Below are 21936 nucleotides of genomic sequence, written 5' to 3' on the forward strand. Positions count from 1 at the left end.
ATCACGTGCTCAGTATTTTGGGAATGCCTCTTCGACTGTCTGCATGTCTGAACGTAATGCAGTAATCTTTTCAAAGTACAGAGAGGAAACTTAAACATTCCTTACTCGGGGGAACAATCTTCGGGTTTTTTGTAAATAGAAAATGTATGGGGTATGAAGTCTGTTTGAAGTTAAATAAGATCAGCCTTTTTGGATTTGTACCTAAATCTGACTCGCTCAGAGAGGGAACGATCGTAAGTCATCACTAGATAGACTTTCGTTAGTCTCTTTAAAGTAACTGCTAAATTGTTGAGTTGTCACACCATTTTTCTTCTTTTTGAAACAATGAATGTATAGACTCAGTCTCTGCAGTCATTCGTGAGTGAGCAAATAAAAGGATAATGATTGAATACAGATTCTTATAAGTGAAGCTTATAAACATTAATTACCCAACCGATTTTGTTTTTTAAGTCGGCGAACATAAATTTTATTCAAGTATTCAATGTTTGCAGGGATAGAAAGGTGACAAAGCAGTTTATGAATAGCAGGTTCTTATACCACTATCTCAACATGCTCAAGCTGCCAACTGGCCTTCACTTTGCTTGATAGAAATGTTTCTTTCCTTAGGTTTGTCACAGAGCAGTCCTAAAGATTATTGTGTGTTTGGAATATTGAAGTGTGCTAAGTAGAAGCATGCTTTTTGTCTTGGGACTTGGTAAATACCATTTTACCAAGGCTAGATAATAAGCAGTTGTATTTTAGAAAGTTTGCTTAGAATTTGTGGAAAAGAACATGGAGGTATGGTTGCCTTGCTTAAATAAACATTGTCCGAAAGTGTTTAACAAGTACTTTTTTTCAGAGTGTGCCCTTTAGGCACCACGAATTTAGTTTTTAACTATGTTACTGACTCAAAGATATATAGAACCTAAGTCTGGTTAGTGATAAAGGAGAAACACAACTTTGTGTTTGACCTCAAAGACATAAACTACCTGTAGTATATCAGCAAATATGGTGGCCTAAGTAGTTTATCATTGCTAACTTTGAAGTTCAGAATATCAAGAAAATAGAGAGGTTGTACTGTTCATGTTCTCATCCCCATGAATAGCTGCAAACTGGCTGATACACCTTAACACAAGCATGTAGTCATTTTTTTAATGTATTTTGATGGACCTTGTTACAAAATACATAATTGTAGTATAACATAGTTTTCAAAAGTTTGTTTTAGAACTTTGTCGGGTAGTTTCATATTAGCAGTAAGTAATTACACAGGACTCAGTCTTTGGTAGTTCTTTTATTCTTTTGACACCACAGTGTTTACCATGTTACCATGGTTACAGAGTTTATTTACAACATGTTACTGTGTGTTGTTGAATGTTTTTACACCATGATTGATACTGACACCATGTTATTCTAGATGATGTGTTAAGGTGATGGTAGTCTCATGGGGATGAAAGCATCCTTGTCCCCTTGGTTAATGGTCAAAATACTATATCTTCTGAACTGCCACCTTTTGTCTTTCACTTGCTCATATGTTTTATGCGTCACCTAAATACAATTTGATCATATTGATGCTTCACAATATATATTTTCAAAAGTGTATTTTAAGAACTTGGGTTTTTAAAATTTATTGCAGGGTTATTAACAGCACCATGTCGGACAACAACACGACAGGACAGTGGATTGCAGAGCTGTTTCAGCCAGCGTTCCCCATTACGGTAGACGATGTTGCAGCACTGCAAGATGAGGGGCCGATTAAAAGCAAGATCAAGCGGGTGCCTGCTTTTGACCCCGAGGCCATTCAGAAAGTGTATGAGAAAGTCAGAGTTATGAATATTCTGGATGCGGAAATGAAACAACAGACATGGGACAGAGAGATAGCAGAATTATCAGGTGAGATAATAATAATAATAGCAATACATTGGTATAACACTATTTCTGCAAAAAATGAGTTTGAAATTGTTCTGATTAATGGATCAGTATTAATTATTTTCGTTATTCTCATCTCCCTGGGGAGTATACAACCCAGCTGAAGGATGTATGTATTCCTTCTTACCAAATTCTAAGCTATTTTTTAATTTTTCAATGAGATGATAAATGTTCTGTTCATCCCATACTTTGTCAGTAATGGTGGAAGAGTGACTCCATGAAGTTTCCATGAACTGGTCTTGAGGGACTATGCTTGTTGTAAGAGGCGACTGATGTGATCAGATAGTCGGGGTTGCTGACATGCTTGATGCGTATCATGTAGCAGAAAACAAAAACAAACAATTGGAAAATGCTGACTTTGAATCAGAAATTTCTCACATTAAGTTTGCTTGTAAGATAAACAAGTGTTCAACTTTAAGGGTGATCTTTGAGTGGGTTAGTTTTAACATTTAGGTTCAGTCAAGGATACCATTAGTTTCAGGTTTGGTTTGTATCATACAGGCTTTTTTTTATAAAAGCTTTTTTTCTTGACAGTAATTTGGGATAATTATTCTGAAACATATTTTGAAGAACATGCTTGTACTGAAGCTATTAAATGAGGTGGATAGATCAGTCAGAACTCTTCAGTACATGTGAAAGACAATACAGTTGAGCACCGTTGTGTCGAACTCTGATAACTCGATGTCTCTGTTGTCTCGATGTAACATCTCGGTCCTGGCAAAATCCTTCATAATTTATCATTATTCAAGCTCTTTTAATTTGATATGGATGTCTCTTTATTTTGGATGTCTTGATTTAATTTCATGGTTCCAACAAGCAAATTTACCCTTTTAACTCGATATTTGCAAAGAAACTCGATATTCACCTACCTTTCATGGGCAAGTATCCCTCTGAACTGAGGTTGTTTCCACACGTTTACACATAGTGCTGCATTAATCAAAGGGATGTGGTAGTGTAAACTAATTAGGGCTAATTGAGTTGAAGGTGTCACTTGTTTGTTATTTAAGTAGGATTAATTAAGAAGGAATTAATTAGGAAGTACTCACTGTTTCGACTATACACTAAGGCTGTTACGATTCACTCGCATATTCGGTGAATCGAACAGTAGCCCTTCATGAATTCAATTCGTTATTCGTGGTCACCAGAACCGAATATTCATAAATATTTACAATTTTTTTAAGGGAGTGTGTTTTACTTGAACCCTTATGTCCTTTTTCAAAAAGAGATTTGCAAGAATGCATTATTTACTATCCTTGTAGTAGCGCAAGTCATGTTAGTTTGCCAAGGGCGGACATGTTACTGTCAACTATAACTATTACACACCAAATTTGAGTGTCATGAGATGACTGGTTATTGCTGTGACAAATTAACACTGTCAACATGGGCTTTCCATATTGTGCATCAATCACTAACTACAATATTGTATTCGTGAATAATTATTCGTATTCGTTACCCAATATTCGTGATACGTATCATATTCGCAACATAGTGTATTCATTACAGCCCTAGTACTGATAACGGGTTATAGTTTTGTATCAAAACATACTGAGAAGCGTTTTGTTTTCTTCCATAGTGATATGTGATGATTTGCCCTGGTCGGATGTCTAGAAGTACAGATAACTCAATATTTTTTCTTGGTCCCATGAATATGGAGACAACGGTGCCCAACTGTATGTGGATATTGTACAAGAAAGAGCATGATAGTGCTTCATAGTCAAGAAGAGATCATCCTGCTAGATTAATAGATAGGGCATTTTGGGTCATTTTTTATCATTATATGACCCTTAAACATGATAGTCTTCTTCATCACCAGTTCTGAAAACAATCCGCGAGACTGAGGGTGACAGTCCATATCCTAGGAAACAGACACATTTGAAATCTTGCAACTTTTGGTGATCAAGGGGAGATAATCTAGAGAAATCTCTTCCTTTGAGCCTTCACTTCACTATTGTGTACATCATGTCAAGTTGTCATCTCTTGTTATATTGGTTTAGTTAAAACTTAAGTTCAGAAGATTTTAGCCATGTCTGCTTAGTGATGGCCTGACATTTTTACCTTTCTGAGATCTTAAAACAATGAACAATTCTTAAACAATTACTTTTAGACAGATGACATCAGCTGAACAGTTTAAATAACTTACTTCCATAAACTTCGGATTTCGCAAAGTTCTAGTGTGGTAACCTGATTACTGTATAAGCATATACCGCAGTATTTATGCAATCTTGAATGAACCAGTCATTGAGGTATGATGGAGACTCTTATTATCATCATTAACATTGGCCACAGACTGCATTCCGCATAACAAACTCTATACTCTGACTCCTTATCACTCATCATAGACTGACATTTATTGGAACAAAACATCAACATTTGTCTGGCATTTGGGGAAATTGTTTTCATAATTAATGCTTTTAAACCATTTTGAAGAGGACATAGAAATATCCACTTTTAGAAAGAATGTGTTTTGAAGTATTCACTTCCTGTTTCTGTATAAGTGAATTGCAAATGATTCCATGGAAGTTGGTTAGCTCACCAAGAAATGGTGTGCATCAACTGATAAGATAAGAGACCATGTCCGCAACAGTCTGCTGTTTCCTTACTGACTGTAATAGAAGAGAATGTGCAAGGCTTGATTTGCTTCATTTCACTGAATGATGTCACTGAGTTAGTACTGTTGTCTCCATTTATTGTGTGTTAATTATTAAATAGTCAGGATGTTTTATCCTGGCTTCTGCTTTAAAATATCCAAACACAACGTCAAATGACGTCACTCCATAAAATTTTCAAAACTTATTTGTTGCTTGTGTTGTTTGCAGCACAGAAAACTGAATCGCAGCCTGAAGAAGACCTTGGCAAGAAAGACACATTTGATGACAAAAAGGAAATTCACAAAGACTCGGAGTCGCCTGTTGATCTGAAAGAAAGCTGTATCTGGGACACTGATGAACTTGATGTCCTTCGAAAAGTTTACAAATCGGCCCGGGGAAGAATCCATGAGTTGGAGGTGGAAGTAAGAGAAGCTCAGAGAAGAAATAAACTTTTAGAGGATGATAATATAATGCAAACAAAAGCGCTGGAAGTAACTGAAAGTGGCTTTAAGGATGCTAAGAAGGCTAATAAGAGGTTGAAAATTCATTGTGATAACTTAAAGGAGCAGTTGGAATTTGCATCAGCAAAGGTGGATGCTGTGACGGAAATGTGGAAGGAAATCAGTGAGGAAAAGTCTTCCATGATGAAAGAAACTCAGGATCTGAGGATCCAGACTGACCGAGAAAGACTGGCTAGAGAGAGGCTGGAAATAAAGGTTGAGGAAGCAGGAAGGGAGATAATTCAGGAGAAGCAACTTGCACAAGAGAATGCTCGTGTGAAGTATGAAAGCATGATTTTCGGTCTCCAAAAACATGTGAAGTCGTTGTCTGAAGATCTTACCAAGGAGAGACAATCACATGATATTTCCAAGAAAGCGCTGACAAGTTTGAGGCACCATTTTGCAAGTCTGCCACTGCACGACATTATAGCCCCAAATGCAGTGCATGAAGATCAAGTGAAGAATATAGACTATCTCAGTTTGTGAGGGAAGAAACAAAGAGCATATCATTGTTCATATCTGTGATTTGTGTAATATATCTTGAATGTTTTGATTTGTTTCCGGCTTATTTATTGATGGTGAATTTATTTAATTAAGGGATTAAGGGTATTTTAAGGTATTTTAAGGGATTAAGGGTATTTTAAGGGATTAAGGGTATTTCCACATTCTCCCTCACCTGACTGAGGGGGAGTGTGGGTGCACCAGTTACACTATCACATCCAGAGATCAAAAGGCTTAGTTATTCATATTTTTGGGATCCCAAAGAAATGTTTTCAAGTCTTCGCATTCTAAATACTTGAGTGACATTGTATTTTAAAGCAAACTTATAGCAAAACTTTCAGGTATTCTTTGGTAAAATTATCAAAATTCTTTGGTAAATTCAAAAATCGTGCAGTACATTCAGCAGAAAAATATTGACTTGCCATGGTGATACAGCTTGCACATGTATATATCTGAGGTTGTAGTTCTCTTACCTCAGCATTTCCTTCTAGCCACTAGCAAACACACGTCTATACTTCCTGTTGGAAGGCAGTTCAATTGTGCCTTAAACTGTAGTAAAGTGTGACTTCCAATATACATTGGAGTTGTAGGTAAGGGGAGATCACTCCTGACAGAAGATATTTTGCATGAATTATATGGTGATTTTTTTGTGTCCACTGCTGTGAAGTTTTTCAGTTACACGACAGGTTGTAAGCCTTTTATGGGATTAAAGCTGGATGTGATACATTTTTGTAGACATGTACCACTTTGGAGTGCCCAACAGACAGAACTGTGCTCAGTGATTTACTACACCTTGGACTTAAACTAAAATGTCTACAATATTGCTAGTTTGGAAGGTGAATAGCAAGACCAGATCTGTAATAATCAACGAGCACATAGTATGAATCCCAAATCAGAGGTAAAACTTTAGGTAACCTCACTCGATTTTTATTATAAAGCATGTATCTAGTATACTAGGAGACTGTTATATCAGTATCTGTTTCCCCACTCAGCGATGTAGCAGCTCAGTGAGGGTGTCTGTAAATAATCGTGTTTAGACCTGACAATCTTGACATCAGCATCCATCTTGAATACATGTAGTGAGGGAGCTGGCCCTGACGCCCCTTCAAACAGTATTGGTTACATCTGTGTGGGCGGGTGGGAAACTGATGCAGGTCTCAGACTTCGATGAAACCTGGAGCATAGGTTTGGTGCTGACAAACCTAGACACAGAAACTGGGTGAACAAGGAAGCACATGTAGGTGGTACGATTGCTCGAAAAGTTTAATGTATAGAACAGGGTTTGTGATACAACCCATCCAGTAAATTTGGTATCACGATGTGATAAAAATGCAAATGGTGAGTGAGTTTAGTTTTACGCCACACTCAGCAATATTCCAGCTATATGGCAGCGGTCTGTAAATAATCGGGCTGGACCAGACAATCCAGTGATCAACAGCATGAGCATCGATCTGCGCAATTGGGATATGATGACGTGTGTCAACCAAGTCCGCAAGCCTGACCACCCGATCCCGTTATTCGCCTCTTATGAAAAGCATGGGTTACTGAAGATCAATATTCTAACCCGGACCTTTACGGGTAAAATGTGCAAATGAGGGCGACAAGTAGGAACTACTGTTAGTAAGATCTGAGATGTATGCTTGCTCAAACGCTTTCGTTTAGGGTTCCCTGAATGACTCAAGACAGTTGTTTCCTGAATGTGTGTGCTTATGAACAGACATAGCTACAAAACTACTAGCACTATATCGTAAGTAGGGCAGTTCACTCAAACTTTATATTCCTACGCGGTTTCTATACTCAGCAGCAAAAAAAAACCCCGTCAGTACGAATTCAAAATTAGATAGGCACTGTAATCAAATCATTACAGAAATGGACATAATAATTTAAGTGGATCAAAAACATGTTTTGTGTACAATATCCTGACACATCAATGAATAACTCTGCACAATTCCAAGACATTACTTGAACGTTTGCAGTCCATTCAGACTCTCTTGACTTCAGTATCTAGTGTGACCACCACGGCGGCAATAACTGCAGCACAGCGTCTATGCATGGAGTGCACCAATCGGTTGATGAAGGCCATTGGCACCTGGAACCACACTCTGAGAAAGGCCTGGCTCAATAAATCGGCTGTGTTCGGCCTTGGTATTACATTATTCAGTCTCCTCTGAATTTCATCCCAAAGATGTTCAATTGGGTTTAAATCAGGACTAAGGGCTGACCACTGCATAATGTTGACACCGTTGTCCTGTAGGAAGTCGCGTGTAGCTTTGGCAGTATGGGCCCGGGCGTTATCATGCTGGAAAATGTTCCGGTGACATGCGAAATGTGGTTTGACGTGGGGTCTGAGACCTTGGTCGATGTAGCGCACCGCTGTGATGCCACCTCCTCTCCCTGGACCAAGGTTCTGGAACACCACAGGACCCACTCTCTGGTTCAGGCCTATTCCACCATACCATGATAGCACCTCCCATTGGTCTGAGTAACGCTGGTCACGTCGTCGCCATATTCTTGTTCTGCCATCTGCAGTTGTTACGCAGTACCGACTCTCATCTGTGAACAGAACAGTTCTCCGTTGCCTGTATCGCCAGTTTTGGTGTTGTAGGGCAAACTGTAGACGTTCACGCAGATGACGAGGGGTGACGATAGGTCCTCGGTAAGGTCTACGGCAATGGCGGTTCCCGCTGTTAAGACGTCGGCGTACTGTATCAGTATACTAATTGGTCTTCCGTGTGTTCCCACTGTCTGGTGTGCTGTTTCGGATGCCTGCATGAAGGGATTCTGTACATGCTGTCTCACAACATGGCGGTCTTGTCTTGTGGTCACCCTTGGTCTGCCAGTACGGGGCGATCATTTGTGGTGTTGGTGGCCCGGAAACGTTGCTGCAGCCTGTAGATGGTCCGAACGTTGACCTGGAAGTGATCGGCAACGGCTTGTGCAGTGTGGCCATCTTCAAGTCTGCCTAGCGCCTGGTTCCTCTGAGCTGTCGTGAGTAGGGGCATCCTGCTGACGTAATGTGATTGTTTCAACCAGGTTTGGGGGTGCATTTTATAGGGCTGGTCCTTGTGAACAGCACGTGCAGCATGAGTTGCATGAAAAACATGGAGAACACCGTACCATCTCCAAGATCAGGTTGGTTTTTTTGGGACCATTTTCTGGGTTCCATTCTGGGAGTTTGGGAAGGGATGTCTTTGCTCAGGTAAAGTTGGAGATGTTGTCAAAAATATTCAATCAAAACATTAAATGAGTTTACAGTTATCCTTTTCAGCGAAGGAAAATTCCAAACTGACGTTTCTTTTGCTGTTTAGTATATATTTCTTGTAAACTTTGTATATTTTTAGACTTTTACCATCGTTTGTTTGCAGTAAACCTCATATATCAAAAACCCAGTCTAACCAAAGGCTTGCATATCCTAATTTACAAATTGTATTTTACGATACAATAACACAACCGGCTTATAATTTCTGTTTATCTCTCAAATCACTTTTTAAAAGAAAACTAAAGTGAGCCCACTCATAAAACAGACGTTGGCCTGGTTTTCCTGACAACCAAATACGTATACAAACATGTGTCAAAACACTCTCGGATAGTGGAATATATTTCACTGCAGGTGTTCGATGGCAATATCACGTGATTCCGCATATTCGGTGACAGCCAATCACAGCTTATATCCGTTGCACGAGATTTACGCAGCGCTTATTTCAGACGACAATTTGAGACAAGTTATTCCACGAATGCTGAAATATGATCTGAAAAAGAACTGTTTAGTCTGTGTATTCGAACTGGAATGTGGAGAAAGTTCAGTTTAACTTTCCGAGAAATGAATCATGTACTTTCCTGAAGTTTCCCCTATTGAATTGATAATTCTGACCAGGGACGTCATCGACAAGAAATCGAGCCCAACCTTTTTCGGGACTCAAAGAGAGGTTAGTTCACACCATTGTGTTTTTATTGGTTTAAGCGTCTGAAAATCAATATATATGTTTCTCTGCGAGTTGGTTTTAACGCTGTTATGACAGATGAACGAATGAATACTGCTTTACGCCGCATCATCAAGTTTCCAATCATCTGCTATGCCAGGTATTTCAGTCACGAAACTGCGTATGTACTTCGTGTTACACATGTCAATAATTAACTGTCAACGTTAATAAATTAAACTCCGGCCAGAACTAATTCTGCACCCAATTGGTATGGCGGCTGAAACAATGAAGAAATGTTCATTCGATAATGATGTGTCAAGATGATACGGATATCACAGTTGGATGTGGTTGGGAGTTTTTGCTGGGTTTTTCAAAGTTTCCCAAAAAAGAAACGCATATGCCAGAAATCTGTTGCGAAAATGTTGTATTTTCAAACATGTATAACTCGTCCACAAATAGACAAAATGAATTTTTACACCAGTTTAGAAGAAGGTAATGTCTATACAACCAATTTAAGTGGATACTTTTAGATAACGGAGACGCTGAACGCGATGGTGACGACGTAGCACGGTCCCTGGCTCTCAAACAAATCTCTTTCAACCTGTTCCGTACAGTTTGACCGGATATCCTCCGAAGTCCAGGCACCCTGGCTGCTGTGCTCTCACCCGTGGCACTACGATCACACAAATGTAGTACCCCGGATGTACCGATCTTGTGCTGCAGTGGTGACTCGAGGTCTGCCTGTACGGGGACGGTCATTTGTTGTACCTATTTGGTTGTAACGAGCTGCAATCCGTGATATCGTGTTCAGACTAAAACTCAGACGCCTGGCAACAGAAGATTGGTAATCTCCAGCGTGCATTCTTTCAATGGCGATGTTCCGTGTCGCAGAGTCAAGATGTGGCGTAGTGATTTGACCTTGAAACTCCTACAAAACGAATGCCAATTTCCGAAAGTAATCTGGATTGTTATTTGCCAGACAGTGCATGCTCTTTGCTGCACAATTTCAACTGGAAGGTTATCTCTGTAGCGTTGTGGCGATGCCTTTTTTAATCCTTGTAAGAAATCTCATCAAAATCCACATTTTCAGGTAATTTCGATTTTTACTTGTGCATTTGTGTAAAAGCACGTTATCAACACTTTTGTTACATATTTGACGATTGTTTGAACACAATAGGTAATTGATAGATGTTTAAAAATACGAATCGCCTATGCGTTTCTTTTTTTGGGATGTATATTTTGATAACGTAACCCGCCGAACAAATCAAACTCTAAAGTGTTTCTGTGGCCAGACAGTTATAGGAGCTAACGCTTATTATCTGCATGTGTATATGTAAAACTATTCGACTGACTGACTAAGTTTTTTGGTTTTATGCAGCTTTTAGCAATATTCCAGCAACATCACGGCGGGGGACACCAGAAATGGGCTTCACACATTGTACCCATGTGGGGATTCGAACCCGGGTCTTCGGCGTGACGAGCCAACGCTTTAACCACTAGGCTACCCCACCGCCCCTTAAACTATTTGAAGGTTGGAGAGTGTAGAGTATATATAAAGTTGTTTGGGAGGGTGAGTTTTGTTGTATGCCATTATAAACAGTTTTACAGTTAGATCACGCTTGTCAGTTTAGTGTGTTTGTGTGTGTGCATGCGTGCGTGCGTGTGTTGGGGTGGGTGTGTGTTTGTGTCTGAGAAGTTTACCACTTTGGTGAAACATGGGTGTACTGCTGACAAACCTAAAAACATTGTCGAGGCGAACCGGAAACCGTGTACTGGTAGAGTGAAACGAGAAACTGTCATCACTAGAATATGTCACTGTGGAAACCGTGTACTGGTAGAGTGAAACGAGAAACTGTCATCACTAGAATATGTCACTGTGGAAACCGTGTACTGGTAGAGTGAAACGAGAAACTGTCATCACTAGAATATGTCACTGTGAAATCCCAATACATGCAGCCAATGACTATACAGTTTATATACAGGCAAGTATTATTAAAAATTATTATTAAAATATTTAAAATATGTTATGTTTTATCGGTTACCTTCCCATGCTTTCATTTATAAGCTTACATTATTTTCAGAATTGTCAAAGTACGGAATAGAGTGTCTTGTGTTGAGTGTTGATTGTATAGATCAAACGCGAATCATTAAATAACCAGACACGATATACACCATATACTGAAATACACAGGATTACAATACAGTGGGTTGAAATGTGTGGCAGGAACATTAAATAACGAACCATGTTCCACAAATGTGTCACATGGGAATGTCTTGGGCGCCGCGAGTGCTCTGCTCTTGAATCCTGTAAACGGTGCTGGAATCAGACAGAAACATCCATGCTTAGTGACATTGGGCAAGCAGTTAAGACGCAAGTCGGATCGTTGACATATTCTCGATTTGCAAGGTATTGCACGAATAAAAAGTGCTGCTACGACCCGTAGTAAGTCCAGGTTGTTATAACAGCGTAGTTGTCAGGAGTAGGGAAGTAATCCTGAAATTGTACTTCATTAAAGATTCTTAACATAGTGAACAAAACAGTTGGGGGATATTGAATTAAAATAATTAATAAATTAATAAATTTAAATACGAAGTTTCTATAGAGGTACTGCATTCGGTATAGTGGCACTACATCATCTTTCAAACAAGGAGACACTTCTCCCAAATAATTGCATCCTATGACAGAGGAAGCACCTGCAGTTTCTGTAACTGGCATAAATTGTTGGAGAATCAGCAGAAAGTTTGTTTGAGTACAATAATATAACTTCAAGAGTGTAAAGAAACCATGTCGAGTTTTTAATAAAAAAAAACCCCAAAGTTTTTTTAGTTTTTTTAATATCAATTCACATACTGTATTTCCTTTTAGATATAAAGCACAAAAAACTCTAACGACCAGATAAACCACCAGTTTTCATCTGAATGAGTTATATGATACACTGCTATTAAACAGGTTGATACTTTCTTTTTGCGCTAAAGGCTGGAATGGCGTTAGTCCAGCATATAACTAGACGACTTTGCACTATACCAAGGTGTGCTCAACAAGGTATTTTATATCTTTGATGAAAGAAATAACTTTATGTGGCCTTCACATGGCAAACTGAAGTTTGACAACACGTGTGAAGGCCGCTTAACGGTATACATGGACATCTGAGTGAGATTTGCATTGGTCGTTGAAGGTCAGATGACCATAGATTTTTAGATGATTGGCTGAAGTGCTCTACTGTTCATCACATCAAGCTGATTGATATGGCGTGAATCTCCCCTGTCTTTATTGCTGTTATCTCCCGTTTCATACACAGCATTTTCGATTACTGTTAAAATCCCGTTTCATACACAGCAGTTTCGATTGCTGTTAAAATCCCGTTTCATAAACAGCATTCTCGATTGCTGTTAACACCCTCGTAATACACAACGTTCTCTATTGCTGTTCCTGGTCCTTTTCACAGAAGAGTAAGTATTCTTAATATTTTCATCTTGCTTATGAAGATGACATAATCTTAATGCCTGTAATCTTCATCATGATCTACAGTCTCTGTAGCTGTCTTTGCCATCTTTGAAGAATTGTGAGACACAAGCCAATGCTGTCAACAGAAAGTATGCGTCCAACCATATAAAGACCAAACCGACGACCTAGGTGCCCGGGTATGGGTTATAAGCTACAGTTGTCCGTGGTCACGTGGGCTCCATTTCCAGAAAGCCATACGATGTAGGACTTCCATGTGAAGAATGTGATCAGTAGATATAGTGGGTTTATTTTGCTGGTCAGAATGTTCCGAGTAGCAAGGGAAGTATAACCTTCCGCATCTGTGGTGAAGTGAAAGAATGATCTATGGGTGATGCCCCTACCCACTAATACCCCAGTCGCCGTAGAAAGGCAGCTGTAGTGGTAGCTGAGGTCGTCGGTGTCCTTGTTCCATAATTGCATGTTGACACCGCTGGCGTTAGTCTACAATACTTATTCGCCCTAACAGAAAGTGACTTTTTATCCTAGAAAACTCACCATAGACATCACTTTATTAAGGCAAAATTCATTACTGTTATCCCTATTCCTGAAATCTCTCCGTTCACAGACTTCATTTTACAGCTGTAACCATCCTCATCGTGCACAGCAGTTTGTGGTGTTGATACCTCCCCCTACAAGTCAGAAAACTATATTAGTACAGTTTATCTTCTTATAGCCAGCCATCTTTATTTCTGTGGCATCCAGCATGGCACACAGCAGTTTCTGTTGCTGTAATCTTCCTCCTTAAAACACGGCAATCTCTCTTTCCGTAATCTTCCTCCTGCAATCCGCCTCTCCATAGACAGTAATGGCTATTACTGTAATCTTCCTGCAATATTATTATTATTATTATTATTATTATTATTGAGTTTACTTTGCCAAGAGGTACCAGGCTGTCGTACATCTCAGGAAACAGATTGTCGGGATTTGGCTGATTGAGGTCATTGTGTCCTGGTGGCACGCGCCTTTGCCCTTACAGGTTTGGCTGTCCCAGACTTGATGACCTACCGCCTGCTATGATTTTGCTGAAGTATTACCTGTCCCAGACTAGCACTGCTATGATTTTGCTGAAGTAATGCAGGTTTGGCTGTCCCAGACTAGATTACCTACCGCCTGCTATGATTTTGCTGAAGTAATGCAGGTTTGGCTGTTTCAGACTAGATTACCTACCGCCTGCTATGATTTTGCTGAAGTAATGCAGGTTTGGCTGTCCCAGACTTGATTACCTACCGCCTGCTATGATTTTGCTGAAGTAATACAGGTTTGGCTGTCCCAGACTTGATTACCTACCGCCTGCTATGATTTTGCTGAAGTAATACAGGTTTGGCTGTCCCAGACTTGATTATTATGATTTTGCTGAAGTAATACAGGTTTGGCTGTCCCAGACTGCTATGATTTTGCTGAAGTAATACAGGTTTGGCTGTCCCAGACTTGATTACCTACCGCCTGCTATGATTTTGCTGAAGTAATACAGGTTTGGCTGTCCCAGACTTGATTACCTACCGCCTGCTATGATTTTGCTGAAGTAATACAGGTTTGGCTGTCCCACCTACCTAGCTATGATTTTTGAAGTAATACCTGTACAGACTTGCCTGCTATGATTTTGCTGAAGTAATACAGGTTTGGCTGTCCCAGACTTGGCTGATTACCTACACTGCTATGATTTTGCTGAAGTAATACAGGTTTGGCTGTCCCAGACATTATTATCACCTACCTGTGATTTTGCTGAAGTAATACAGGTTTGGCTGTCCCAGACTTCATTACCTACAGGTTGCTATGATTTTGCTGAAGTAATACAGGTTTGGCTGTCCCAGACTTCATTACCTACAGCCTGCTATATGATTTTGCTGAAGTAATGCAGGTTTGGCAGGTTTGGCTGTCCCAGACTTGATTACCTACCGCCTGCTATGATTTTGCTGAAGTAATACAGGTTTGGCTGTCCCAGACTTGATTACCTACCGCCTGCTATGATTTTGCTGAAGTAATACAGGTTTGGCTGTCCCAGACTTCATTACCTACTGCCTGCTATGATTTTGCTGAAGTAATACAGGTTTGGCTGTCCCAGACTTCATTACCTACCGCCTGCTATGATTTTGCTGAAGTAATACAGGTTTGGCTGTCCCAGACTTGATTACCTACTGCCTGCTATGATTTTGCTGAAGTAATGTTTGGCTGTGATTTTGCTGATTTTGTAGTAATACAGGTTTGGCTGTCCCAGACTTGATTACCTACCGCCTGCTATGATTTTGCTGAAGTAATACAGGTTTGGCTGTCCCAGACTTGATTACCTACCGCCTGCTATGATTTTGCTGAAGTAATACAGGTTTGGCTGTCCCAGACTTGATTACCTACCGCCTGCTATGATTTTGCTGAAGTAATACAGGTTTGGCTGTCCCAGACTTGATTATTATGATTTTGCTGAAGTAATGCAGGTTTGGCTGTCCCAGACTTCATTACCTACCGCCTGCTTTGATTTTGCTGAAGTAATGCAGGTTTGGCTGTCCCAGACTTGATTACCTACCGCCTGGTATGATTTTGCTGAAGTAATGCAGGTTTGGCTGTCCCAGACTTCATTACCTACCGCCTGCTTTGATTTTGCTGAAGTAATACAGGTTTGGCTGTCCCAGACTTTATGATCACGTGGTCAAAATCAACAGTCTTGACAGTTAGGAGACTCAAAGTGGCTACATTTATTAGCTCTGAAATGCACATGAATGGCTTTATTCATTTAACTTGTGCTGATGAATCTGCCTACACTGCACTTGCGGATAAACATAGCCACTCATGCTCACCAGACTGGTTCATACCCAAATTGTGGCCACATGACCAAAACTCAATAATTAAATATGGTTAGTAACAAAATCTATATTTCTTGAAAACAAATAAATGGAAAAGAAGGTTCAAACCCCCAAAAGGCACATCTACATGATATGGAGGGGCAGTATAGCAAATTTGGTGAAGATGGGTCAAGAAGTTTTAGAGTTATGTTGCCTTATTCCTGTGGATTCCACAGACACATACAGAATGGAAATGAAATTTTGTAAATAAGTCATAGCTATCCCTAGTGGTATGCTTAAAAGAGTTATGCAGTTATCTCCCTTAGCTGTGACGTCACAACGTAGTTTGTTGAAAACCTCTCATAATGTTTCTTAAGAAAATTGACATCTTCTGCATCTCCTCGTGTGGAGGTAGGGTGGGCACTAGATCCCATAATCCAGAGGTAAGTTTACTAATAATTACTAATCCATAATTGTTCCTAATTATAGGCGTAAACATTCCCTCTGGATTATGGTTGCCAGGTTCACACATAGGGAAGGAGGGTTTATGCAGATGATGAATACAGCAATACCACTAATTATCCCGTTTTAGTCTATGACATAACAATTAGGATAACTATGACTTAGGTGATGAAATGTAATATATATGGATTACCTAGATCATTCCCTGGATATTCTAGTATTCAATTACCTAAAGGGAAGGATCATACTCGTTAGGGAGTTATATTTGGTGTTTGGAGAAGACTGTGACGTCACTTCCGGTCCAAGCGACATATCCAGTTCTGTAATAGTCTATGTGACTGATTCTCATTTTAACCGGTTTCTGTGACGTCACTTCCTGTTTGATGACGTCACTTCCGGTTCATGAAGTCACTTCCGGTAAGTGATTTCAAGACTTCTCGTAGATTATTTAACTGGAGTAATAAACTGCAGCGGATATAATAATTCCACTTACTGGTGATAAATATTAGTAGATAAGGTTCTTCAAAGATCCTCATCCTTCCGTTTACTGTTAACCTGTTTCCTCCCTCAGTCCAAAATAGTGAACCACTGCTGGGTTTGGATATATCTTCACACACACACACACTTTTCTTTTTCCCCCCTCAAGGGATAAGAGGCGCTGCACTGCCACTAGAGGTTCCATTGTTAGTAGGCTCTCAAAGGATGGAGTGATGTTGCGCAAAAGCAATTTGGTGTAGGGATTAGATATGTTCCACCAGCATCCAGCAACAATCTGATCTATTGAAATGGACCCCCCAAGCAGCAAGTGACGACAGCCAGGCCCTGGTCTCATGCAGGGAAAAACAATTGTTCACTAAGTTGGGGTCACAGTCCTGGTAAACAAAAGTGAATGTCTTCCTAAGCCAAGACGATATAATATTTAATCAAGATCTCCAAATCAACAATTGACTTGCATGAGATAAAAAGACAGCGGCAACTACGTCTGATGTGGAGAGTATGCTGGATATACCATCTCAGAGCTCGAATAGGTCATAGGAATCTAGTTCTATCTGATCTAGAGGCAGAGGCAGGGAATACTTGTATCTGGTCTACTCTGTGGCCGAGAGACCGCTAGCAGAAGCCTGATTCTTGGCAAGAAAAAGCTGGTAAAGTTCTACATGAGAGCCATCGATATCCTCCTGTAAAGGTGATTGACTAAAGTCTATGGCAAAAAAATCTGATATTCTGGAACTGGAAGCTGTTTCAATGACAAGTAGAAAACCCACCTTTTAAGGAGAAGAAATGTCAATGAAATTTCCTGCATAGGTTTGGAAGACTTCTGGAGAGACTACAGAATCAGACATAAAGCCAACTTGGGGAAGATTGTAGGATTAGGTGCTGATAAAAAAAAAAATCTTAACCGGAAAGATCTAATCAGCTTGTAGAGCAAGCTGTTAAAACCACTGCTAGTCCGTGTATATCTCAAACAGAAGCAATTGCTGATCTGTAGCCCACCATAGTACTGTGTTTCAGTGTCTTAACATCACGAAGATAAAGTAGAAATCTGCTAAGAAATCGTTGAGATAGCCCTGAATCTGAATACCCCTCAACATAAAAAATGGAGCATCGATATCGAGATTGGTGAAACAATGTCCTCATTGGATTGTTCTGGAAGATTCTTAACTCCAGTCAAGAGGTGAGATAGTTCTATAGCTGCCAAATGGTCTAACCCAATCACTTAAGGGTGATTGGCATCGGAAAAATGCCTGAAAAACGACGTCCAAAGAGGAAGGGGCACGCATCCATCGTGGGCTGACATGGCCACCATGGTATCGTGATTCATTGCCACATAATCCTCAAAACCTGGGTGAGGAAGCTACCCAATTCCCAAGACAAGGCAACCGCCGTATGGATATCGATCTAGTATGCATGGTCTAAAACCTAAAACTCCCTAGGACTAGGAGTAACGTGATTTGTGAACGAAAGTTTGGGATAATTTCAAGCAGGTGTGAGAAATCCCTATCAACTTTGAAGCACTGGCGGGGAAAACACAACCCCATCCTATCAAGTAGTAGACAAAGAATAGGCTCAGATGATGAAAAAATATATACATTTGTATCCATTTGTACCAGGCCAAGTGGAACAGATTGTTCAGTGGAGATGAGAGCGACAACTCCCTGACTCAAAGTTTGTCGTAGGCATAAAAAATTAGGAGTCATAATGACTCTCTAGTGTCATATGAGAAGGAGTCATTGACATGTTTTGTGAGTCAACGTCAGGTTGGAACTTCCATGAAGACATCAAATGTTGATTGTTTAATAACGACAAACAAAACTAAGTAAGACAGTTCAGGTATAGAAGGAGCTCCGAGCAGTCATCGCATAGAAACCAAGTTAGCAAGTAGCAATGTAACTGGTTAAGAGGAAAGTAGTAGACGAAGTAATAAGCTCCGATGACGAAAATCTATAGGTACCTTATACAATGCCAAGCATAACAGATTGTCGAGTGGAGACGAGATCGACAACACCCATTTCCATTCTGTGTCTGTGGAATCCACAGGAATAAGGCAACAATAATCCAGAGGGAATGTTTAAGCCTATAATTTTATCTCAATGGGCTAGAACTAGAAAAAAAACAGCACTTATCTGGACTTTTAATTCAGTGCAAACAAATATGCACTCACACACACGTCATCATAAAAATCCAATAATCTTGAACATGATACTAAACCCCATTCCTTTAATCACACCTTCCTCTTTCTCTCAACTGACAAAGATACTACAAATGCAAAAATCTTGAACTTGATGCTAAACCCCATTTTACCTGACCATACCCTCACTCATACACACACATAATATGATGTTTAAATCTAATCCATAGTTTACTTGAAATATGTGTGTATAAAACTGTTAACTTATATACATTTCTGCCTGACAGTAACTGCTGCTGACAGAACAACATCCATATAAGTTTTCATACAGATTCTACAGTAAATACAAACACCACCTAATTATCTCATAGACTTTATTATACAACTTCAAAATGACAAAATGGAGACACACATATGAAAGTAGCAGTACATGTGGTCAAAGCTAGGCTTGTGATCAGCAATGAGTGTTGTAGTGCAGCCAGCTTGTGCAGTCCTCTCTCAAGCCATGGCAGAATCAAACTGTGTCCCATACTAATAGCAATAGTGACTCAATTAATTATTTTCTCTACCACTACCTCTTACAAATTTTGCTTTCAAATTGTCATTGTGATCTGTCAGTCATGAAAATGTCCCTATCCATCATAGTTTCAGTCCCATAAAGACTAAATCATGTTAAAAATCTTAAGGTTACAAAGAAACCATTCTTTTGACCCCATGATTTTGACAGGGATCACAATTTTTTACACTGACAAAAAAAGCTGCCCATCCATAACATTTTCGTAATTTATGGTACAATTGGGCTGCCATGATGCAACACAGTTGAATTTGTTCACAACAATAATCAATAAACACTCAAATCTGTGACCAGAGAGGGTTGCACTTGCACTGCAGTTGTGATTGGTGGAGGATATATCAGCTAGGAACAGTACATTAGGCCCTTTTATCGCCTGGCCTCAGGATCAGTAGACCATGAGAAATTAAATGAGATGAAAGTGTGTTTTTTTATACTACCAACAGTAAAGATCAACCACCTTTTTATCACCTACCAATCCAAATTAAACTTGAAGATGATTAAAACATTTTTTCGTATTATCCTTTCTATTCGTGTATCAAAATACATCATATAAAAGGAAAGAAAAAGTTAAATATACAGACAGCTGTCCATATATGGGTTCCACAAGCTTTCAGTTAAAACCATCTTTTGAGTAAACAAATCATCTTTTCTTTGAAAAACAGCATGATTTGGTATGGAAACCCCTTATGTTTAAAATGATACACTGACATTATTGCCAAACAATACTATACACATTTCCTAAACATTAAAAGATTTTCTGAAAAAGACGAAGAATATATGTAATAATTTTCTGAAAAATAAAAAGGATTAAAACTTTATCTCGTCCTAAGCAATTAATGCCAGTACTGTTTCTAGCTACATTTGGCACTATATGCTGACAAGAAGCATTGGTATAATACACAAAAAAAGCCATAGCAATCACTTTCAGAATTTCATAATATCACAGACACTAAGGCCCTGACAACAGAACCTTTACCATAACCTAACAAGTCAATGAGCAAATGCCTGCCCAACCTATGTCCAAATGTCCCAACTCTTGTACTAAGGACCTCTCTACCAGGGCAGTCAATGTAAAGTGATCGCATTACTCAGCAACCTCACGTGTATTTCATCATACATGAACTCTTATGATGCTGTATTCAGTGTAAAGGTCATAAAATATAAAATTGCACTATGGAATGCTTCTTGTGTCTATGCATTGCCGTATGGAGTTTTAAAAAGTTACATGACAAAGCTAAGTGTTTTAGCTTGATGAACAACTAGCATCACAAGTTAGCAAGCAAATTAAGCATCATAATAAAATGAAAGTTAATAATGATTAGAAATCACATCATGTAAGATCATATGCATCGGTGAACATAATACAGTCCAAGGGAGACCACTCTAGCTTCGCCAGCACAATAAGAAAATCATCACAAAAATATTACATATTGAACTTGTCTGTTTAAAATGAAAAAGCTTCCATGTTCTATATTCATAGTTGATCTATTTTCACTCACCCAAAGCATGTACTTCCATAGAAGTTCAGATCTCTGAACAGCTAAAATAGCTGGTGAAAATATTCCATTCTACACAACCTACAATTCCCTTATTCCTTGAACATGAGAAATAAACTAGGGTTATAGTACCCTGCTGTAAAATAATGTCAATGAACTTAACATGAAAATAACAATTATCATGCAAATTAATATGTAGAATATATTACACACGAAAAAAATAAATGAATCAAGAAAAAATACGTACATATGCATAATCTGCATAATGCTGAAGCAATTTGAAAATGATCAATATTGTCACCATAGTGACTTGTAAAATAGGATTATAAGAAGAAAAAACAGGGAAAGAAATCTTTTTCCAGCTACCAGTATATTTTCTCCAATGTTTATCTTGAGCTGTCACTTTCATTTTGCTGTAGCCAAATCAGTGTCCAAATTGGATTCATAAATAATCTTGTTACAATATGCAGAGGCAAATTTACATGAAACATACACTAAAAATCAAGACCTAATGAAAAATAACTTGTCTCTTGACATTCACTGATTCAGTTATATCAAAATTTAATTGCAAACATTTGGCTATAGTCATTAAATGAGAACTTTTACTCTAACACAATACTATCTACTGGCAACACTCTACAAGAAGTTGCTTCGGGTAAACTTGAACAATTCAAAATGAACAAGCTAATCAGATGGCAGCTTTCAAAAACAATCTGGTTTCTTTTCTCTTCCATCTCAGTTCCTTCAATTGTGCACATAGATGCCACTGACCAAAGAGCAACAGTTCACAACCATACAATTGTGCATCCTTCTCTCCATTTAATAATTCCTTGCCTGCTTTCGATTCTGAGCCAGAAATTGAATACCAGAAACCTGTACCATGTACATTCCTAGATGCTGTTGAGCTGATTAGAACATCCACATGATGTGAACAGTGGAATCTTTGCCATGTATGGAAGCATTGCATTAAGAGTGAAAGATCTCATTTTAACGACTGACAATTTGGTTCCCACTTTAGTCGTGTAAACATCTGTGTTTACCTAGTCAAAACACTACCTTGACATCAGTTTCAGTAGGTCTTA

The 21936-nt window shown here is 39.1% G+C and overlaps 1 protein-coding gene and 1 long non-coding RNA gene across 3 annotated transcripts; both read left to right on the forward strand.

The window, feature by feature from the left end:
* The first annotated feature begins 4 nt into the window (after window positions 1-4).
* LOC124279939 lies at window positions 5-5543 on the forward strand. Of its 2 annotated transcripts, none has more exons than XM_046715819.1 (3): window positions 5-233; window positions 1613-1869; window positions 4722-5543. In XM_046715819.1, exons 2-3 carry the CDS (start codon window positions 1629-1631, stop codon window positions 5477-5479), a joined length of 999 nt encoding a protein of 332 aa, XP_046571775.1. In that variant the 5' UTR covers window positions 5-233; window positions 1613-1628; the 3' UTR covers window positions 5480-5543. The 2 variants fall into 2 exon arrangements, with proteins under 2 accessions (XP_046571775.1, XP_046571776.1); XM_046715820.1 differs by having other exon boundaries at window positions 8-53.
* A 96-nt stretch (window positions 5544-5639) lies between these two features.
* Window positions 5640-6313, forward strand: LOC124279941. Its single transcript, XR_006899534.1, has 2 exons — window positions 5640-6014; window positions 6050-6313. It is a non-coding gene; the product is annotated as an uncharacterized LOC124279941 (long non-coding RNA).
* Window positions 6314-21936: the final 15623 nt, after the last annotated feature.

This window comes from Haliotis rubra, unplaced genomic scaffold, assembly GCF_003918875.1.
Source record: "Haliotis rubra isolate DU_JTF1 unplaced genomic scaffold, ASM391887v1 Scf259, whole genome shotgun sequence".
Lineage (NCBI taxonomy): Eukaryota > Metazoa > Mollusca > Gastropoda > Lepetellida > Haliotidae > Haliotis > Haliotis rubra.

Excerpts from the sequence above, each read along its gene's own strand:
- LOC124279939 (XM_046715819.1), top strand. The coding sequence starts at position 1,629 with ATGTCGGACAACAACACGACAGGACAGTGGATTGCAGAGCTGTTTCAG. Across the intron at positions 1,870-4,721 it reads AGAGATAGCAGAATTATCAG|CACAGAAAACTGAATCGCAG; the intron begins GTGAGATAATAA and ends TGTTGTTTGCAG.